The 21021-nt window shown below is 53.6% G+C and overlaps 9 protein-coding genes across 9 annotated transcripts; 6 read left to right on the top strand and 3 right to left on the bottom strand.

Moving 5' to 3' along the window:
• Positions 1-336: 336 nt before the first annotated feature.
• Positions 337-807, bottom strand: A1O7_01753 (uncharacterized protein; the record flags this gene model as incomplete). Its single annotated transcript, XM_007755789.1, has 1 exon — positions 337-807. One exon carries the CDS (start codon positions 805-807, stop codon positions 337-339), a length of 471 nt encoding a protein of 156 aa, XP_007753979.1.
• Positions 808-1941: 1134 nt separating this feature from the next.
• Positions 1942-2680, top strand: A1O7_01752 (hydroxymethylglutaryl-CoA lyase; the record flags this gene model as incomplete). The annotated part of the gene is made up of 3 exons (XM_007755788.1): positions 1942-2013; positions 2067-2383; positions 2449-2680. 3 exons carry the CDS (start codon positions 1942-1944, stop codon positions 2678-2680), a joined length of 621 nt encoding a protein of 206 aa, XP_007753978.1.
• Positions 2681-2897: 217 nt separating this feature from the next.
• A1O7_01751 (uncharacterized protein) lies at positions 2898-3782 on the top strand (the record flags this gene model as incomplete). The annotated part of the gene is made up of 1 exon (XM_007755787.1): positions 2898-3782. One exon carries the CDS (start codon positions 2898-2900, stop codon positions 3780-3782), a length of 885 nt encoding a protein of 294 aa, XP_007753977.1.
• Positions 3783-4266: 484 nt separating this feature from the next.
• Positions 4267-5328, top strand: A1O7_01750 (uncharacterized protein; the record flags this gene model as incomplete). The annotated part of the gene is made up of 2 exons (XM_007755786.1): positions 4267-4989; positions 5041-5328. 2 exons carry the CDS (start codon positions 4267-4269, stop codon positions 5326-5328), a joined length of 1011 nt encoding a protein of 336 aa, XP_007753976.1.
• A 53-nt stretch (positions 5329-5381) lies between these two features.
• A1O7_01749 (uncharacterized protein) lies at positions 5382-6101 on the bottom strand (the record flags this gene model as incomplete). Its single annotated transcript, XM_007755785.1, has 1 exon — positions 5382-6101. One exon carries the CDS (start codon positions 6099-6101, stop codon positions 5382-5384), a length of 720 nt encoding a protein of 239 aa, XP_007753975.1.
• Positions 6102-6862: 761 nt separating this feature from the next.
• On the top strand, positions 6863-8624 carry A1O7_01748 (uncharacterized protein; the record flags this gene model as incomplete). Its single annotated transcript, XM_007755784.1, has 3 exons — positions 6863-6883; positions 6944-7066; positions 7149-8624. 3 exons carry the CDS (start codon positions 6863-6865, stop codon positions 8622-8624), a joined length of 1620 nt encoding a protein of 539 aa, XP_007753974.1.
• Positions 8625-9453: 829 nt separating this feature from the next.
• A1O7_01747 (IRE protein kinase) lies at positions 9454-13032 on the top strand (the record flags this gene model as incomplete). The annotated part of the gene is made up of 1 exon (XM_007755783.1): positions 9454-13032. One exon carries the CDS (start codon positions 9454-9456, stop codon positions 13030-13032), a length of 3579 nt encoding a protein of 1192 aa, XP_007753973.1.
• Positions 13033-13944: 912 nt separating this feature from the next.
• A1O7_01746 (T-complex protein 1 subunit beta) lies at positions 13945-15540 on the bottom strand (the record flags this gene model as incomplete). Its single annotated transcript, XM_007755782.1, has 1 exon — positions 13945-15540. The coding sequence occupies one exon, from the start codon at positions 15538-15540 to the stop codon at positions 13945-13947; it is 1596 nt and encodes a 531-aa protein (XP_007753972.1).
• A 2687-nt stretch (positions 15541-18227) lies between these two features.
• Positions 18228-20943, top strand: A1O7_01745 (uncharacterized protein; the record flags this gene model as incomplete). Its single annotated transcript, XM_007755781.1, has 4 exons — positions 18228-18263; positions 18403-18768; positions 18815-19044; positions 19089-20943. The coding sequence occupies 4 exons, from the start codon at positions 18228-18230 to the stop codon at positions 20941-20943; spliced, it is 2487 nt and encodes an 828-aa protein (XP_007753971.1).
• Between the last annotated feature and the right edge of the window lie 78 nt (positions 20944-21021).

Below are 21021 nucleotides of genomic sequence, written 5' to 3'. Positions count from 1 at the left end.
ACACACATGATTGCTTATGCGGGTGCTTGAATTGGACACTGTTGTGGCGACAACTGAGCGCTATAGCTGAAGACTCCAAAGAACAGGATCAAAAGTGAGGATAATGTCGATTGTTGGGCTTAGTTGCGTGGGCTTGGAGTGATCCGGACGCGCGTGCCAAGGTTGTCGGACTTTTGACCTTGATATTGTTCTCATGGAATGTGGACATTGGGCCATCCGCCTCCGGCGGAGGATCTGGTGATTGAACTTTGCGATAACCTTGATGCCCTCTAGATCCATAGCGGTTCCTTCTCAACCATACTCAGCTCGCCAAAGTGACCAGCCCCCTCTTCGAGCTCATGATTTTTTCTGCTCCTTTTGTGCATTTTCATAGATCCAATCGTTCAGACCGGCACGGTTCCGAGCGATTTCAATAGCATAGAACTGCATTCGAATAGCAAAGATGGTCTCCTTCTCCCCATACTCAGTTTTAGGACTCTTCCTCAGCATGGTTCCGAAGTTGTAGTCTTCGATTTTGTTGTCACCCTTTTCGTAGGCCATGGAGAATTTGCGCCACCTCTCCTTGCCTTCCTTACTTTTCATTGCATCTTCGTTGAGTTCTTGGGCGGGGTCAAAGTCCGGAAACTCGCGCTTAAAATGCTGGAAGATCTGGTCGTCAAGTCGCGTCAGACGAAGCCTCGAGCCTGGCAATTTCTCAAGGATGGACCAGTAGACAGTCATATGCTGGACTGCTTTCACGGCGAATTGCTTCTCCATGTCCTCGTAGTTGGGGACATTGTCCGGGTCGATCTGCTGGGTAAGAGACATGGTGATGAGTTAGATTGCTCCTTAACTTTTGTTCTTTGACTGACACGAACACCTTCACGGATTGTGGTGCTTGTCTCCCTCAAGGGTATAGACCTAATTCTCCGAAACTAGGTCCGGAATATATAGCTTCGGGGGTTTCTGAAAAGTGAAGCTGATCGGGTTCTACGAAGCCTGAAAACTCGTCAAGAAATATCGCAAAGCTTGGCAAAGCTCGAGTGGGCACTTTGCGCCATAGTATTCTCGTAACGGCGGAGCATCTAAGCCAGGACCGTATTATCACCTGAACGGCAGCTCATTGTCTCATTTCATCACTCCACCGGTACAGGGGCCAGAGTACGGGGTATTCTGCAAGGTGTGTACTCCTAGCAAGTACGAGACGATTAAAGAGCACCTACTGAAGAAATTCCCGCAATTCGAGATCATCCCAGCCCCCCCACTGTCACGTAGCTAGCAGTCTGTCAGTCGGGTCGGCGACCGAACCCTTACCCCTAAGAGACGAGGCTGAAGCGGAAGCATTTTCGCTTCCCGTCCTCCTATCCTCCCATTTCTCGGCCACGGGAATCCACCGACTTGAGGGTGGGGTCTACCTTAAGCGTCTGTGCCGAGTCCGCTATCCACGACCACGACCACGACCACGACCGTGCCCATTGTGTCTGTCTTTCTAGCCTGCTTTACGTCACCTCGTACTGATGTGACAAGTGCCGAGTACGAGTGTGGAGCGTGAAGTGTGAAGGTGAGCGTGCATACACAGCGGTCCGAGGTCCCGAAGCCGACGCAGAAACATTACGGGCGAAGATGGACACGCGTACGGGCCCAGGGTAAGGAAATGCGTGTGGGCGAATAGTATAGCATCACCGGAAGTTCCATGGTGTGGGAGGAAAGCTAAATGTTCGGACCTGAAAGTTGCGGCTGAGTGATACAGTAATCATCCATACTCTGCTCCGAAGGACGAAAAGGCACTCGTGGAGGAGTTGCGATCTCTCTCAGTGTCTGCGCCTCTATCTTGAGAGTATATGTGCCGTGATCTCGTCGTTGTCGACCACGACAAGAGGCGCTTCTAGGTATCATAAACACCGCGTACTGTCTCTTACAGGACTCCTCATGGCTTGTGTCATGGTGAGAACGAATTGTAACATGTCTGAACCGCCGGGTGCGGCGCGTATCGTCGAGGTTCGACCCCGTGATGGGTTGCAGAATATCAAGACGGTACGGTGATACCCACGGCGACGAAGCTGGAGCTGATTTCGCGGTTAAGACAGACGGGTCTCCAGACGATGGAGATCACGTCTGTGGTGTCCCCGAGGGCGATCCCTCAACTGGCGGATTGTCGGGCTGTGCTTGCTGACCCCATGATCAAGGGGATGGTACGGGACGACTCGCTTCGCGTGCCGGTGTTGGTTACTAATCTGAAGGGCTTGGAGGTCGCGGTGGAAAATGGCGTGCGGGAAGTCGCTGTGTTTGTCAGTGCTACGGAGGCATTCAGCAGAGCCAACATCAACGCGACTATTGAGGAGGGATTGGCGAGGGCAGGACACGTTGCTAACAGGGCGACTGTTGTTGGTGTGGCCGTCCGAGGGTACGTGAGTTGTAATATTTGCAGATCCCTTCGATGGACCGACGGCCCAGACAAATGTCCTCCAGGTCGTCCGCACTGTTGGATATGGGCTGTTATGAGGTCAGTTTGGGGGATACATTGGGTGTTGGCACGGCTGTGGATGTGAAGACTCTGCTTGATTATCTGCTTGAGCACGGCATTTCTTCGTCACAATATGCAGGTCATTTTCACGATACGTACGACCAGGTCCTGGGGAACGTGTGGCAAGCCTACCGATGTGGGCTGCGCGTATTTGACAGTAGTGTCGCTGGACTATGAGGCTGCCCGTTTGCGCCTGGCGCCAAGGGAAATGTTGCAACGGAAGGTCTGGTGTATTTGTTCGAGCAGGCGGATGTGAATACCGGGGTCGATCTTTCCAGATTCGTGGAGGTTGGGAACTGGATTTCAACGCAGCTGAAGAAACCGAACGAGAGTCGTACCGGTGTTGCTTTTTCGAGGGGCAGGCTCTGCTCCTGTCGACAGCAAAGGATATAACATGATCAAGGATCCCGCGCGGTCCGAAGTATCGTGGACGTTGATGAGCGAGCCAGAAAGTGTGAAGACTTATCGGGCGAACGTGAACCTGAAAGTGCGCTTTAAGAAAGGCAACGGCCTCACAGTTCCCCTGATACAGGATCTTACACAGCTGTCCCATCGAGCGCGAGACAACAGCTCAATTTTGCGCATTGTCATCTCGGCGGAAGGTAGATATTTCTGCGCTGGCATGGGCTTAGGCGAGGGGACAACACCGGTTGCTCAGACGAAAGAAGCCAGTGACGGAGAATATGACCGGATGACAAGGCATTTCGAAGCAACTGATAACGCGCGTCAAGTGATGGTGGCTGCGATCAACAGGCCAGCATTTGGTGGCGGAGTTGGACTTGCGTTTGCGTGCGATGGCAGAATTGCGGTCATCTCGGTGACGGTCACGTTGAGTGAGGCAAAGCTCGGACTGTGTCCAGCGACAATCGCAATACATCATCAGAGATGGGGTCTGGCCTTCACACAAGAGGCCATGCTCTCTGCTCGCCCGATAACAATGCCTGAGCTCCGGTCACTCGGGTTGGTTGCAAAAGTGGTGGATGAACCTACACAGCTGTCCGCAGAGTTGGATCAATATCTCTCTCAGCCAAAGATAGCGAAGCCGGAGGCATCAGGCATGTGGAAGCAACTTATCAGGTGGGGATGGGCACACGTTGGGCGTGATGAGCAGGAGAAAGGCGTCAAACAGCTGTACGACAAGATGATGCGGTCGGATGGCGAAGCTGCGATTGGGCTGAAGGTGTTTCAAATCACGCGAGAGACGCTTGACTTAGACGGCATAAGCATTGCCCGGATGGCGGCTGCTTCCAAGTGGAAGCTGTCAGTGTCATGGCGATAAAATAAGTATGAGAGCAATGTGAAAGCATAGTGAAGCTGCGCTCAGGGGGACTTGGTATCCCATGCAGCCTTGGCAGTTACATACAGTTCTGCAGATCATGTGCCACTCGCGTGCCGACGTCCCAACCAGTCCGAGTTTCGTGTCCGTGAACAACGACTTGCAGATGGACATGTGAAAATAAGCAAGCCAGTTCCTATCCCCAGCTCTTGTGCTATTGTTGAGACAGGCGATCCTCCTGTTCTCCACATGTACGTGGTCCATCTTACTATTTCAAATGTCGCTCATTCGCAGACTCAGACCTTTCGTATTTCCGTAATGCTTCAGAAGTTTACACTCACTTCGCAACTCCGGTAGCACGAGACCATTGAATCTCTGCGTCCTCCACCTACACCATACGGCAGGGTTTTTTCGCCTCATATTGGGTTCAACATAGCCTCGAACAGGCGCAGCGCGATCCGTGCAACGCCAGTTAAATCCTGCGAACATGGAGATACCTCCGATCTATCGCCCTATTCCTCGGCGAGCCTTCGAAATAACGCCAGCCTCAAGCGACTCATCGTACCCTCCCTCGCCTGCTGAGACCACGAACCCGGAGCTGCTCTTGGCCCAGAAGTCCGATGCCTCCCCTAGTCGAACTCGGTCTATACTGAACCTCACCTCTTCCACGTTACTCGGGATATACTCTCCCGTTAGCGGCGATGGAGCTCGGGAAGAAATGTCGACACCCTGGGGGACTGGTGCACAGACTCCCGCAAAGAGGCGAAGCGTAGACGACTATGACTACAAACCTACACCGGAACCTACGAAGGCTAGGCCGAAACTGAAGAGAAGAGGATTTCGTGGCTATGTGGTGCCTCTCATGCTGCAGACGATGCTCTTGTGCGGATTCGGCATTGGCTATGGCTCCATCATCACCCATCTTCACAAAACGCAACGAATAACTCCAGTGCCCGTGCCAGACGTTGACCGGAGCACACTGTCCTATCAAATGTTATGGGGCCTTTTTGGCGTTTTGCTAGGAAACGCATTGCCGGTTGTTGATTCTTTGTGGGAAAACTTCGTCTCATCAGATGCCAGGTCAGTTCCTACCAAGGCAGCCTCAGCCAACGGGGTAGGCTCAGCTTCATCGTCGGAGAGTGGACTAGGTCCATTGTGGTACTCGGCGGTCAGGAGCATGGGTGTCTTTGTAGGGATTGCATTTGCGGTGGTAAGCTCTCTTCTTCTCGCCAGCAATCACAGTCCTGACTGACATCCTTAGCGACGAATCCCTTGGCAATCCACGCTGCAGGTTGCCTTGACGTTAGCGTTGGCAAATCCGGTATTATGGTATCTGATTGATCGATCTTTACCCGGTCTAGCCTTTTCAGCAGTTGTCAGCATCGTTGGTACGATGGTCTTGCTGGTTTTTGACCCAAACTTCGTCCCGGTGCCAGCAATCCATCAGCAGATGGCGTCTGAAAAATTCGGAGTGTACACATGGCTAGCGAGCATCCTTTTCTGCACCAGCATCTGCTTTGGAACCATAGGAAGGCGACTACAACTATGACTGGTGTTGCCCCAAGATTCTTCTTGTCAATATATACACATTTAATGGGATTGTTAAAATGCTCGATTGATACCGTCCCAGTGCGGATTCTCCAGGTGTGACTTGTAGAGGTTATTCGGCCACGACGCGGCAGGCGCCTTGGCTGGGTTCTTGATTACCTGTCCAACCACCGCATCGCCCAGGACCTTTTCAATTTCAAGTCTGGGCAACCTTGCCTCGACGTCCCTCGCATACTCCACGGCGCCCAGAGAAGATCTTGTGGCCGGGCGGAAGTCGATCAGGACACCAAGCCTCACCAGCCGAGCCAATGGCGTGATGCGCTCCGCGATACCAGGTGAGGTATGCAGAGCGATAGCCGTCCACACCTCGTGCGCATCTTCTTCCGACTTACTGTGGCTCCGAACCAGCTCGGCACCGGCATCCGCGCCTTCGACCTCGAACCGCTGCGGACCATCGTGCTTGTGGGATGCCCCGATATCATGCGTCATGCATGCGACAAACAACAGGTCGCTGTCCGCCCATTCGCTCTTCTCCTTGTCCGCCAACCAGTTCGCAAAGAGGTAGACCCGTAGAGAGTGATGCAAGATCGACAGCGGCAAGGCGGCGGATATCACAAGGTCGAACGCGGCCGTGCTAACTGTGGAGTGGGGGACAAAAACTCGCAACGATGCGGCAGCATCATTTGGCGCGTCTGTATCAGAAGCTTGGGAATGTGAGAGGGTGGTTTCAGGTGCCACGGCTCCTGGGCCGGTAGACCCGGAGTGACCGCACATTGGCTGGTGGGATGGAAGTTGGCGATGGTGGGTGGCACGAGCTGAGGACGCAAATGCTTGTGTCTTGCTCCCTTGACGTATGCACTGTTTACCGGGTACTGTGTACAGCTGCGCTCAGGATGTTTGTTGTGCGTCCAAAGCCTGATGGATGGCACCCCAAACAAGTTTACTTGCTCATGCCGGCAACCCCAGGTGTTCGTGTGCCAGATGGATCAATCATGATGTGCAGCAGCCGGCCAGATGACCACTGAACGCGCGAGACATCGGTGGTCAGGCGCGTCGCGGATTGGGACGAGCGAGTCTCAAACCTGGGCTTCGCAAGCTTGGTTCCCCTGATTTCAGGCATGATAGCCCCTCTGATAGGCGTTTAATGGTGTGCGACTAGTAGAAACTGGGTCAAGCTCACAGGCCAGGACGGGGACTATGCCGCTTCAAGACACAGATTCTCGCCTCCAAATATAAAATGTGTTGCCAAGTGAAAAGCCGCCATCGTGAAGAGCAGCACCAGGTTTGAGGGCCGTGAACCGCTAACACGCTCCTTACGCATTTCTGCCCCTCTGACACATACCGTCCACGAGCACGTCGGCTCGTCAGCTCGTCAGTCCACTCTCTCCTGGCATTCTTATTGATCTGCTCGAGAGCTGGCTCTTGTGCGACCTCGTTGTTGCTGCCCAACCGGCGGTGCGATCCTTTGACCCTCATTTTACTGGTGTTTGCACGCCTTAACTTCCACACTCACCACTCATACGACAACACGCACAATGGTCTCATTCCAATGCGAGGTTAGCACCAATGCGCGATAGATGGACGTCTTGACCGGTTTCTAATAATCCTGACTGCAGGGCTGCGGCGACGTCCTCACCAAGAAAAAACTCGACCCGCATCGCAACCAATGCCGCGGGGCGATGTTTACCTGCATAGACTGCATGACGACGTTTCAGGCAACAAACTATAGAGCGCATACAGTATGTGGATCACCCACAACCTTGTCGCTGCAAACATGCGCCCGAGTCGGTGAAGAACTTTGGCACTGACAAGGGCAATCAGTCATGCATTACCGAAGACCAGAAGTATCAGGGCGCGCTGTATCGCGAGAAGCCCTCGAAAGCCGCCAAACGGAAATCCGTCTCGATCGTCGAGCCCGAGGGTGAAAAGGCTCTCGTTCCCCGTCAAGCGTATGTCGAAGACGTCGCCGATGCCGAAACCCCTCCTCACGTCCCTACACCCCCACCCGCCGTTCCCGACTCGTCCAACCGTGACAGTGTCTTCGATTACATGGTCGACGACGGTGATCAAGCTGGCACACCACAGATCAGCTTTGCCAAGGACAAGGGAGAAATGTCCATGAAGCACAGTGCTCCCTCCATCTTCACCAACAGCCGGCCGTCTAGTCGCAATGGCGAAGAGCATCGGCACAGCAAGGAGTATGAAGAGAACGGGTTCACGTGGGGGACGGAGCCGGTCCTGCCACGAGGCATGTTGGATATGAACGGCAGTTCGTTGTCGCTCGAGTTCATGACGCCAGCCGCAAAAGATGCCAAATCCAGGTTGAGTAAGAAAGAAAGACCACAGTCGCACAGCCGAACGAACAGTGGAAGCGAGAAGAAGAGGAAACGGCCCACTGATGACCAAGTGCACGAGCTCGAGGGAGATACGCTGATGCCCGATACGGTCAGGGTAGACACCCCTGCAGTCATCCACTCAGGCCTCACTGGCGGACTGAGTCGCATGATGTCCCAGGACGAGGCGTATCCCTTCCGTCGATCGCCTGATCCAGAAGACAGGCGAGATGCGGTCATCGTGAAGGCGCGTTCCACGCGTCGAGGCCAAAAACTCGAGGACCCTACCTCCCCGTTGAAACGTACCCGGCATACCAAGGATGACCCGAACGGCCTAGGCATTTCCATCAAGGGTCGGGCCGTCAAGGCTCTGTCCATGGTCGGCGGAGCCCTGCTTGCAGGCCAAGGGGCGAGCGAAATGTCCAACAGCCGCACAAGGAGGAGAGCCAGTTCCTCGGATCATGGCCACAGCCTGACACGAATCCAGAATGGCGAGAAACGGGAAAGGAAGAAGCACAAAGTGCATCGCCACAATGGCACATCGTCGGCTAACATCCGACATGAACACCGCTCTCGCCATCGATATAGTGACGAGTCACGCTCACCCTCGCAAGGAGAAGGCACGTCGCGGAAACTCAAGGCCATTGAATACCGCAAGCACGACGAGTCAGCCTCAGATTCGGACTCTGAGGGTGTCCGCGCGGCCAGGAAAACAAAAGGCACAAACGGCGATATGGTCGTTTTCGGAGCAGAAGAGAAAGCGAAGCGGGCTTGTCGCAGTTTCCTCGCCAATGCGCCCGGACTGGATTCAGACAAGGGATATTCCATTCACAAGATGCTCAAGCGGTGGCACAAGCATAACGACGTGAGGAATAGCTCATCCAAGATTGACGAGGAACAGGACCTTTGGAGAGCTTTGCGGATCAAGCGGAACGAGAAAGGCGAGTACGTTGTCTGCTTTTGACGCTTTGGAACTGGGCCTCTTCTTGACATGTCGTTGTTATGACGGATACACGATTATTTAATGGCTGACACTCACTTCTCCTCTCATCGGATTTGTTGGCAGGTTCTTATGTCACAAGCAGGGGAGATGTGAGGGTGTAATGATGTACAAATATAGTGGCAAGGGGCTCAATGGGTGATAGATGCAAGGAGGACAGACCACCGGGTCCGTCCTTGTTTGGGAGTACCGCAGTAGAACAACCTGGAAGTCAAGGAGGATTTCCATCAGGTTTTCCTGTTTGTCTAGGGCTCTATGGAGTACGGTCGATCTAGACTTGTAGCTACAGCGAGTCGAAGTCGAGATATGCAGTTCTCAGGAGAACATCTCCAGTTTACTCTCTCCAACTACGAGCTACGGAGTACTTTGCGGTGAATAAGCTTCAGGCTGAATTTCTGAAACACTTGAATTGGGTTTAGGCCGGGAATGGAACGTGCCGGCAGGGAAGGTGAGGGAAGCCAATCGTTGGGTGGCTCGGGCCAGGAGTGACTGGCAGTGGCAGTGACACGTTCTAGGCTTGCCCGAGCCGAGCGAAGGGAGCCCATAACCCTCCCGGGCACTCCACTGGTTTGTGTACAGGTGAGAGTGACGAGTAACTCAGGGCTTGGTGAACTTCACTTCACTTCCAACTTTCGTAAGCTGACTGACAGATCCGACCTCCCACCTTTTAACATCGCACACAGATCCACCACCTCTTTCTCTTTCCCTTCTTATGATCGAGACAGATACCGGAAAATATGAACACATCTAAATAGATCTACCCTCGACGCGCTGGATCTCCGCCTACTCGATCATGGCCAAACCTCCGCTTCGGCCAGCAGCTGGCCGCGGTGGAGGATCCAACGCCAACCCGAAATCCATGTTGACCTGGGCAATTCTCTTTCTTCTCCTCGCTACTACCCAGTCTCAATCCGTGCACCAATCCGATGTCCCTCAGAGACTGGTGGCCTCAACGCAAAGCCTCCGCTCTGAATCGAGTCGGCGCCCTGCTCGAGCTGGCCGCAGCCCAGCCGAGATTCCTCTCCTGAAGAACGATATCACCACCGCTAGATATTATAGCACCGATGAAGATACCGAACATCAAAAACTCCGTGCCTTGGCTCCAGCCTACGACTCTCTGAGTGGCAGTGCTGTTAGAGCACCTCTTGTTCAGCAGTCTATTGAGTCCTCTCCCAGAGGAGGACTCTCTGCGCTTCCTTCAGCGCGGCTGCTGCAAGACTGGGAGGTGGAGAACATTGTCCTATTAGCCACAATTGATGGCACTATACACGCCCGTGACAGAAAGACAGGCAACGAGAGATGGTCACTGGGCATCCCCAACAGTCCCATGATTGAGACCATCCATCACCACGTGAATCGTAGTGATTTGGACTATGATGGGTCACCGTATGAAGATGACTACATGTTCATTGTTGAGCCGAGCAAAGACGGGAACCTCTACGTTCAACATCGAGACCCCAGAATTGGTCTCCAACGACTTGGCGTCACTGTCAAGTCCCTCGCGGCCCAGACACCCCAGTTTGTGGACAATCCGCCCATTGTCACCATCTCCTCGCAAGAAACAACGGCTTATATCGTGGATGCGGCCACAGGGACTATCCTACAGCGGTTTGACAAATATCGTGGCTTTTCCAGTGACGACCAGAGCCGCAGCTGCCGACGACTGAGTGGTTTCGAATTGGACGATCCTGCGTGTGACCCTATCGGGACTATCAACCTGGGAAGAGTCGAATACACGATTCAGATAACCCACAAAATCACAAGCCAGCTACTCTGTACCATCAAGTTCGCGGAATGGTTGCCAAACAAAATGGACAGCGACCTGCAACAGCAGTATGTGGCTCCGCTTGACAATTACCATATTCAGAGCTACTACAACGGTCGAATCATTGGTATTGACGATTCGGAAAATGGCAAAATCCCACGATTCACGCAGATGTTCGACACCCCCGTGGCGCGGGTATTTGACGTCGTTCGTCCGCTCGACAACCACGACGAGTCTGCCAACCTTGTTTTACTTTCCCGACCCACTGACTCGCCTTTACTGTCGTCTCCTGAGATATGGCGGAATGAGATGCAACGAGCCGAACGAGTGTTCGTAAACAAGACCGAAGCAGGAGTATGGTATGCCATGTCCGAACTGGCCTATCCCGGGGTCACTAGCGGTGCGGCACCGGCAAGCTCGAATTGGAATTACGATACTCAACCCTTGGACTTGGATGGCGACCTGGATGAGATTGTCGGTGTTCATATGCTATCTGGCCACGAGAGCACGACTCCAGTCCGCCTGACAATTTCAGGACCGCCTCCTGTGACGGATTTGGCCGAAGAGGCGGAGAACGCGATGGCTGCTTTGGAGTCGAAGATCCCGCCTGCATTGTTGCCCGTTGTGAGCCACCCACTGATGTCTCTTTTCAACATCATCTGTGTGAGCATTTTCTTGTTTGCGATTGGTCTGCAAATGAGATCACCCGTCATGGTAAAGTTACAACGTTTCCTCCGCAAGGCAGGCGTCGAAGTGGCCGCCGAGAAGATCCAGGCTCCCCCCGCCAGCCCGACCTCAGCTGTCCCTGAAGAGCAAGATGTGCCGGTCGCAGAGGTAGCTCCTCAGAGAGAGGCTACAGGAGTCGTGTCAGAAGTCCTAGAGAATGCCATCACCACCCCAGCTCGAAGTCGGGCTCAGAGCGCGGCCGTTTCCGTTGCTAGCCCTGTCAAAACAGCCAGGGCGCCTGACCCCAATGACGACAGCTCTGATGTTGATTCGGAAGACGACAAGGATCAACCTGATTCCAACTCCAATGGAACAGTTGAAGGTGAAGCACAACCTCGCCGCAGGCACGCCAAACGTGGGAAACGAGGGGGGAAGAAGAACAAAAAAGGCAAGAAGACAATGAATCCCGACGCTATGGACGAGAAAGAACAGCTTGTCGCTGAAACCCCGACAAAAGACGGGCTGCTCCAAGTTGGAAAGCTTCGAATTGACACGAAGGAAGATCGATGTCTAGGCCGCGGCAGCAATGGCACCGCAGTATTTCCTGGTTCTTTGGATGGCAGAGAAGTTGCTGTCAAGCGCTTGATCAGGACTTCCAACAGCCTGGCTGCCAAAGAGATCAAACATCTGCTGTCGAGCGACGAGAATCCGCACGTCATCCGATACTTTGGAAAGGAAGAGTCCCAACACTTCACCTATATTGCTCTTGAACGGTTCACCACCTCGCTCGACCAATTTATCGAGCGTCCGCTCCTGTATCCCGACCTGGTCAAGCTGCCAGAAGGCTTCGATGTCAAGGACGCACTTCGTCAAATTACCGACGGAGTTCAACATCTACATTCGCTCAAGCTGGTCCACCGGGATATCAAGCCGCAGAACGTGCTGGTCAAGGCTGTGAAGAGCAGTCGACCCACTAACGGACTGCCCAAGCTGCAGTTTGTCATTTCCGACTTTGGTCTGTGCAAGCCACTCGAGGAAGGTCCAGAGTCTACGTTTGCTCCTACAGCCAACCATACAGCTGCCGGCACGACGGGCTGGAGAGCCCCAGAACTGCTCGTCGGCTCTCGATCAGCGGTCACCGCACTGAACGCCAGTTCAAACTCAACATCCAAGTCAACCACACATTCCAGCGAAACCACCGTCATTGATCCGCCATCCGGTCGTCGTGCTACCAAAGCCATTGATATCTTTTCTCTTGGTTGTGTATTTTACTATGTCATGACCCAAGGTCGGCACCCCTTTGATGTGGGTGGGACAAGTCTAGGTCGTGACCTCAACATCAAAGAAAACAAGTTCAGCACAGAAGATCTACGACTCCACGATTACCAATTCGACGCCGACGACCTCATCATGCAGATGCTCAAACACGATCCCAAGGAACGTCCCACCACAGACCAGATCCTCCGCCATCCATACTTCTGGGACGTTGCTGACAAGCTCGAATTTCTCTGTGATGTCTCGGACTGCTACGAGCGTGAGAAAAACTCGGTGCCTAATATCCACGACGAGAATGCTATGCGCACACCCACTGAGAAGGCGTCTCTAGCTGAACTCGCCGCCCTGGAAATACTCGCTCCCAACGTCATCGGACCATCTAAGGACTGGCTCCGTGCTCTTCCCAAGACGTTCCTGACGGAGATGGGCAAGCAGCGCAAATATACAGGCTCCAAGATGATCGACCTGCTTCGGGTGATCCGGAACAAGAAGAATCATTTCCACGACTTGCCCGAAGATGTCAAAGAGCAGATGCTGGGCGGGAGCGCGAAGGGGTACTATGAGTTCTGGGCGAAGAGATTCCCGAGTCTGCTCATCAACTGTCATTGTCTTATCCAGGAAAGGGGCCTGGTCGGACAGTTCAAGATGGAGAGATGGTTCGAGTAGGCTAGCTACAGTACAGTAGCCAGGTTCAGCGATTCATGACGGCAGTGTCATGGAACGTGGAACGTGACTGACTGGTAGAGGACAACGTAAGATCTAAAGACTATCCGTTTAATTCATGGGTTCACTGCGGTCTAATCTTTTCTGAGTCTGTATCTGGATGTTGAACGTCTCGACTGTATCTCATTCTCCTCGTCAGATCTATCTATCATGCGACAGCCGGGAGAGGCGCTTTATGTGTACGCCTTTCGAAGCCATTGAATGTCCGCCACAGTACAACACAGTACGAATCAGCCCTCCTGGCCACTGTGCATACGCACCGATTCGCAGCATCTTGACGCATGGTGTTCGTCCCCAAGTGTCCCCATCCATCATATCATTGATCTAGCCCATGCGGCGTATCCACCACGCGCGGAAGTTCTGGGGAAGGAGTAGGGAAGAGGTCGAAGGCCGTGCCTTCTGCGTCCGCATATCGTAACCATGGTGGTCTTGCAACTTCGCATTGGGCTGCATTGGGGAATCCATTCGTGTGGATGATGAGGATGGCAGCTGGACTAGGCTGGGCTGGGCTGGCTGAGCTTGGGCGAACTGCATACAGTAGTACCTGTGTGGTACTCTTCCTCCGTGGCCCGTCCGTCGGTGTGTCATCTTTCGGCTTTCATAGGTCTTTGCTCTTCCGGACGGCGCGGGCTTCGTTAGGCGTGGATGTAATGGGTGGTGTGTTGGGATCGGTAGGTATAGGCAGTAGATAATAGGTAATAGGTAGGCGAGCAGGTAGCCGGGCAGTAAATGCCGTTGCATGCATGGTTCAACTTGCGCTCAGCCCTGTCCTTTCCCTTCCTCCCCTTTCCCTTCCTCCCCTTTCCCTTCACTTCACGAGGCTTCGTACACTGATATTCAGCTGCGGACCTACGCTTACATGCGTTCCCTCCTCCTCGGGGCCGAGCGGATGATATTGTCGACCCGTAATAACAGCTCGGCGGCCTCGCTGGCGCTGCCCACGACGGCTTTCTTTAATTTGTAGCTTTCGATAACACCCAAATCGCGCATGTCGGCGATGCCACCGCCGGGGGTCAGCAGGTCCAGACCGCTGGTCGTCATGCCGCGGTAGACTTCTGATCGAAGCTCCGAGACGAGGGCGGACGAGTCGAGACCCGCGTTGTCGGCGAGGATGGTGGGCAGCTGACGCAGCGCGGTGGCGAAGGAGTCGATGGCCAGACGTTTCTTGCCGGGGACTTTGTTGGACAGCGAGTCGACGGCCTTGGCCATGACCATCTCGGCGCAGCCGCCTCCCAGCACGACGCGGGGCTCCTTGACCGTTTGGCTTAGCACGGCGAGCGCGTCGTGCAGCGATCGCTCTGCTTCGTCGAGGAGTTGTTCCGTCGCGCCGCGCAGGACGATAGTGCAGGCCTCTCCTGCGGCCACGCCGGAAAATTTGATTAGCGTGTCCTCGCCAATAATGACCTCTTCGATCAGATTGCATTGCCCTAGTTTCACGGATTCGGGATGGTCGAATGTCGATGCGATTTCGCCGCCTGTGACCAGTGCGAGACGCTCCACGCCGTCAAAGTCGGCGTGCTCGATGCTCATGATCCCCGCTTCGGTGAACAGCTGCTCCGGCCAGTTGTAGATGAGCTGTCTGTTGATGAAGCAGTTGATGCCGTGCGCCTTGATGCGCTCGACCTTCTGCTTCATCTTTTCGCGTTCCGCCTTTTCCAGCTCGGCCAGCTCTTTCGGGCTGCTGACCTTCATGCGCGCAGCCCAGATCTTCACCTTGTCTGTGTCCATCGCCGTGTTGGCGACGAGGATCTTGGCGTTCTCAAGCCGTTTCGGCTGGTTGACGCCCACCCGCTTGTCGAGGATGAAGCCTTCGTCGAGGTAGCTGTCGCTGAGTTTGCCGCCGGATTTCTTTATGATCTGGATGTGGTTGAGGTCGATACTGCCCTTGAGGCGCTGGATTGCAGTGACGGCGAGGTTGGCGAACTGGTCGCGGTCTTGGGCGAGGACTTTCGAGGAGAGCGTTGTGCGTGCGATGCTGAGGAGATCTTTCTTGAACAGCTCGGGCGACTTGCTGTTGTCGACTGCGGCTTTCTCGAGTGCTGACAGGGCCGCCGCGCTGGCGAGCCGGAAGCCTTCAATAATGGTTTGCGGGTGGATGTGTTTGTTGACCAGTTGCTCTGCTTCTCTTAACAGTTCGGCTGCAAGAACTGTGACGGAGGTGGTGCCATCGCCGACCTCGTCGTCTTGCACCTTGGAAATGTTCACCAGGACTTTCGCCGCAGCATTGTCCAATGCAATACTCTTCAGGATTGTAGCTCCATCGTTTGTCACCATAATCTCCCCTGTTGACGCGCTCTGGAGGATTTTGTCCATTCCCTTGGGGCCCAGTGTGGATTTGACGAGGTCGCCCACTGCGATGGCTCCGACGAATGCCGACAATCGTGCATTCTCGCCCTTTTCTTCTGTTGCTGAGTCGGCAAAGATCTGTGTAGGGTTGTCGTAGCCGGCCATTGTTAAGGATCAAGGGTCTGGGCCGGTTGGAATAGATCAGAGCGCAGGAGTCAAGTAGTGTGTAAAATGTGAACAGTCCAAAATTTGGGCGCGGGGGGGAGTTCAGCCTTGTCCAGGGAACTTGGCAAGGCTGAGCAGCCACCTTTTGGTTTGCTGCTTTAAACATCAGGCAGGCATCTTCCCTGCCGTCGCACTCCTTCTCAGCTTATTTGCCACGATTCTCGCTGATTTCTTCTACATTCTTCAGCGTTGATGCATTCAGTATAAGATGCTGAGGCGCCCTCGCAGGTCAGTCTCCATGGTATCAGAGCAGAGGCTCAGTCGCGAAAGCGTTTCCTGGTCGACATGCAGACTGTCAAAACATTCGACAAACCAGCACCTATCGACACCGAATCCGTGGTAACAACAAGGCGTGAACCAGAGGAGCTGCATCTTCGGTCTCGAACACAACGCCCCCATCACCAGGTCCTCGGAAGTCTATTACGCTTTACAGATTTAAGTAGAGGAGTTTCCTAAAATCGAAGCTCGCGGCACACCCAGCTTGGTCCCTTTCTCGACATTTAGCTTCCTCCGTTTGTTCATCCTCTGGCCTCCTAGTCAGGCTTTGGTCGCTGACTCCAAAGTCCCGCTTCAAGTCAACTTTACACTCGTCTCAGGATGGGTAACTGTTTCTCTATGGGTCCCAATGCGGAAGACTTGCGGATCGCGCGCTCCTACTACCACGCGAATAAATACCAACAACCAGTCCACTGCAGCAATTCACAGTCTATGCGCGAAACTCGAGTCAATCCTCTTCAGCGACCTCATCTATACTGCAAAGGCGTCGACTCGTCTAGATGGACGTCGAAGGACAGTCAGACTTCAACGATTACCGGGAGGCAAGCGTCAGCTGAAACGCCGGCTAGGACGAGAGCGAGAAAGGGCTATATCTAAAGGAAACCACCGGTATAGTGGGGCCAGGCTTTCACGTACGAAGGTGCATATCTCCAGCCACAGTGAAGATATCCACGATTCCTTTACGGGCTTATGCTACTAGAGGTGCACTCCATCAGCGATTCCTCGAAGGCGATGTCTTTATCTTGAACCGTTTTTGGTCACACCAGATCTTTCCAGCGGTCAACCTCCAGAATATCACAGCCTCAAGTCCGTACATGACTTCGGAAGCACAAGAACTCTACCACATCCGAAGGGACGATCCGACTGCACGGCCAGTGACGGAACCCAGAGATTACCTTTCGTCTTTCATCGCGAGCAATCGAAGGTATATCCAGTTACGCTTGAATATCATGTGAGAACACTCAATGTGTTACTGGTGTCAGTCTCATCGTTCTAAGTGTGAAAGGAGCGCCCGCTAATTCTATACTAGTCCAGTGAGGATATCCGACAGATTTTATACAAGCCAGAAGAGTAAGGTCATGGGTAGGACGAGGTTGGTTTGTGCTGCGTGCGCAGTGACACAACAACGGCCAGCCCTGCTCTCAGCTAGCTCACTAGGCCATCGATAGTCGTGGCGATCACCTCTTCTGCCAGTCGTGGTGTATTACCTTTGCAGCTGTTAGTGTTCATGTTGCCACACATAAAGTGGCCCGAGCCCTAGGCTGGTTGCCTACATTCAGGCCTTTTCTTTTCCTTGCATACATGTTCGTCTCAATTCTCGTGTTGTTCTATTCACCACTTTACTGCGCAGCATCCAAACAGCTCCCGCACGCTGACCAAGACCAAACGAACATTTAAAGAATGTACCCATAGGTCTCCTGTAATGGGCAACTGCTACTCACACGCCTCTCGTAATGATGACTGTTACGCACAATCTCGCCGTTCGCGGGACAGCTCGGGAGTTTCTAACCTTTCCTTCAACAACACCACCGTACCTTCTAGTTTAGTCGTGCCTCGACAGTCCAACCCAAAAGCAATAAGACCATGGCGAGCGGGTCCACGTGGGTTGGGCTCTGATCGCTAAAGCCGCATATAATTTCGCCAGAAGATCTCCTTGAGTCTTCTATTCCGAGTATACGGAGTCACGGCTCATTCATCTGAAGGGTATCTATCGACTAAGCCCTGGAGGGAACAATCGTCTTAAAATCGAGCATAATCGCTTCGACAACTTGTCCTTCGAACTGTACCTGAGAGAAGAATGGCATGGCTGCCCAGTGTCAGTGCGCCTCATCAGGAACCAGCAGGAGCATTACGAGGCTATAATGGTTAATTATCGAACTTGGTTGTTATTGACCTTGGTCCGAAAATACGTGGCGTCGACTAAGTATCTCATCCAGACCACGTCCAGTCGTAGCACGAGGATGTGGTCAGTCAGAGTATCAAGACATAACGAGGCTGGAGATCTTAGGGGCTCATGGCTTGGCTACCGTCAGGGCCGCTGGGGCGGCACGGGCAGCAGCTTGGGGGCACCGGCATAAACGAGCAAGCTTGCCTGGGGCGGCTAGGGGTTCTCCTTGGCACGGGCGGATGTTTCAGTCGTGAATGTTTGCTCCTCGTCAACGTTACTTATTGTCATCTTCTCGCGCAATAACATGGGAAGCAGCTGATGTCGTAGAGATCCAGCAGATGCCGATCTTGTGACTGTTGCACTCCGGCGCAATCCTGGTGACAGGGACCTGGAACACATCAATGGTACTTCAGGCTATCTCTTCTCTGCTTGAGCGCCTGTATGAATCTTCAGCTGCAGCAACATGGGTCGACAATCTCACCTTGCACGGCTGGCTTTGGTGAGCGCTTCCTTCTAGAACCCTTTCGAACGTCATTGACAGCCGCTCTCCTCCCTGTCGTATCAGAATGTCTTTCTTGTCAAACCTGGCCCGTCGTGGAGACTAACACCGACGCAACTTTGCTAACACTGTGTGCCAGGGTAGATCACCATTCGATGCTCCATTACAAGACGAAAATGGGGATCTTATCCTTGGACCGAATGTCCAACACGACACTGGACCCAGCTACATCCAGGACTTCGATAGTCGTGGCCATCCCAGAAACGTCCGCTCCGAAACGTCACGGCGAAGGCTTCTACGCGCTCAGAATGAAGCTCTATATACCGTTGGCGTCGTCGTAAAGAAAGCCAAGGCAAATCGCTCACGGTGGCAAACCATGGACGATAAGCAGAAGTTTCGACTTGTAGTTGAAGAAAACACGACCGGGGCCTACATTGGCCTTTCTGAGAGTATTCTGCAGAAGTTGTCTACCCACTGGATCCTGAATCTCAGGCGCCGCGTCTTGGTAGGTACTGAGATTCAGACCTCCTTCCTGCTGTTGACCTTTCTAGACCTACAACTCCTATCTGGAACTGCCAGTCTCACACATGATATTGTCAGATTGGAACATCGTGGGACCTGGTGCGTTCTTTTTCGCGGGCATTCTCCCGGCTACCTTTGCGAGGATCAGCCGGTATATCAGATTGGCGCTGCTTCGAGAAGATGTCGGTTCAGGATCGCCAGGCCGCCTATTTAGCCGTTTGCGACGCTCAGGAGTTACCACCACAATCAGCTACGCAAGGTAAGACATCCCAAAGCTTCATCTGACCCGCTAACGGTCTGAAGCCTGCACATACTCTGGTTCGCCGTTGAGTATTCGTGCCACGCTTACGCGGTTTTACAAGCGTTATGCATTCTTCCTCCTGGCTTCAGACCTTCCTTTCTCGCGATGATCCCCTTCACAGACCTTGACTCTCCCGGTTTCGATCGAGCGCGATTCAAAACCCAATCTTGGTCCTCCTTAGCAACAGATCTGGTAATGCATATGCGCAACCCGTTTGTCATAGCTATGGTCAGAGATCAGATCAGCAATGTTCTCTTCCCGAAAATCTACGTGTGGATACGCGAACTTCTTGCCAAGCCTAATAGGCCGGATGCAGTATCTCTTGAAAGCGCAAGTGTGCAACTGCACAATGCTCCAGGAAAGATTACGGGTGCGAATGCTCGGAGACTCGCCTCGGGAGAAGGAAGGGTCAAGGGACTGCGGAATCGATGGCTTTCGTACTTGCTTTGGTTTTCGCTCAGCGTCCTACATACGCAAAGAGTGCCGATGGCGATTGAACTGAGCCCTGAGATGGAGGAGGAGCTGATCAGGCGCAGCACTATGCACTATCACGAGCTTGTGCGCCAGGACCGTGAAAGCGGCATTACACGTGGCCCAAGGGCCCTCCGGGTGATGGCCATTCGCGCCGCCTTTCACGATTTCAACCTGGACCCAGACTCATCGATGGTGGATATTTTCGAACTAGCAGATGAAATGAGCTTATCTGGTTCGAGCCGAGCTTCCACTTCGACTCCCGAGCCGCAAGATCTACCATCACCTGAAGACGTTATGGCTGGCGCAAGTAATGTGAGCCAGGGCGCAAACGAGGTTGAGTTCGATATGCCCAGGGGCACAGCCGCGACTCATAATACATTTCTCGCCACGGGCGACATTACTGGCGGCGATGACGGTGACGGAGGGAGCAATCCAGGATCCCTGGATCTTGCGCTTGCTCCATTTGCAGACAGGAGCGCTTCCGCTCGCACCAACGCCACCGGGGCTGTACATGACGCAGCGGCGGGGCGAGTCTCTGCTGGTCGTGCGGATCTTGTAGGGCCGGATTATATTTCCATGGTATGGGGAGCTGACGTTGCTGCCATCTTTGAAGGAGATACGGAGCATGGGGCGACGGTGGCTCAGGAGCCAGCTTTCCGCCCCGCTGTCCCGCTGGAGACTCTGCTTCAGCCTGCTCCAGCTCACATCGAACAGCGGCCGGATATTGGACCGGCGTCGACTGTCCAGCTTTCAAGAGCTGAACAAGCCGCAGCTCGGTCGCCTTCGCCAGTGCCTTCCGCACCGGAACATGGAGGACCAGATCCGCCCGCAAGTCAACCAACAATACCACCAACACCTGTTCCTGGGATATCTCGAGCACCCAGTCTCCGTGCAATTGCTGCGATGAGGCCGGTACGTCGCCCCACGGTGTCAGATCAACATGTTCCCACATTCAGGGACGTAGTGGAACGTCGCCGTCAAGAACCGGATGAATACAGTCAACAGGACACAAACTTCGACACCTATCGCGTCACAATCCTCTCCAATCATGCAGCTGAAGCTTTCGCCTACCACGCGACCTCGTTGGTTGAGTCAATCATACTCCTTCCACTCGACATTATCTTTATGCGCTCTCTTGCGCGAAATTTCCTTGCTCGTCACTCCCATCAGCAGATAGCGCACACAGCGCCCTCCCTGGGTGAAATATGGCCTCTTGGTTTCGCGACCCGGATGCAAGAACTCACCGGCCTCAAAGCATTTCAGTTCTGGGGCAATTATTTTATCACAATGAGCATGCAAGGGCTGATGAACTTTGCGATTTGGGCGGCTGGGACGAGGATTACGTTGAAGTTGGGTAAGAAGTTTGGATGGGGAAATATATGAGGGTCACGCAAATGGCAAGGAAACCGTCCAAAGACCAGATCTATGTATTCTTCAGTGATACCCCATATTTTGGAAAAG

The sequence above is a fragment of the Cladophialophora yegresii genome, assembly GCF_000585515.1.
Source record: "Cladophialophora yegresii CBS 114405 chromosome Unknown aczIN-supercont1.1, whole genome shotgun sequence".
NCBI lineage: Eukaryota > Fungi > Ascomycota > Eurotiomycetes > Chaetothyriales > Herpotrichiellaceae > Cladophialophora > Cladophialophora yegresii.
This window is presented reverse-complemented; position numbering and strand designations above follow the sequence as displayed.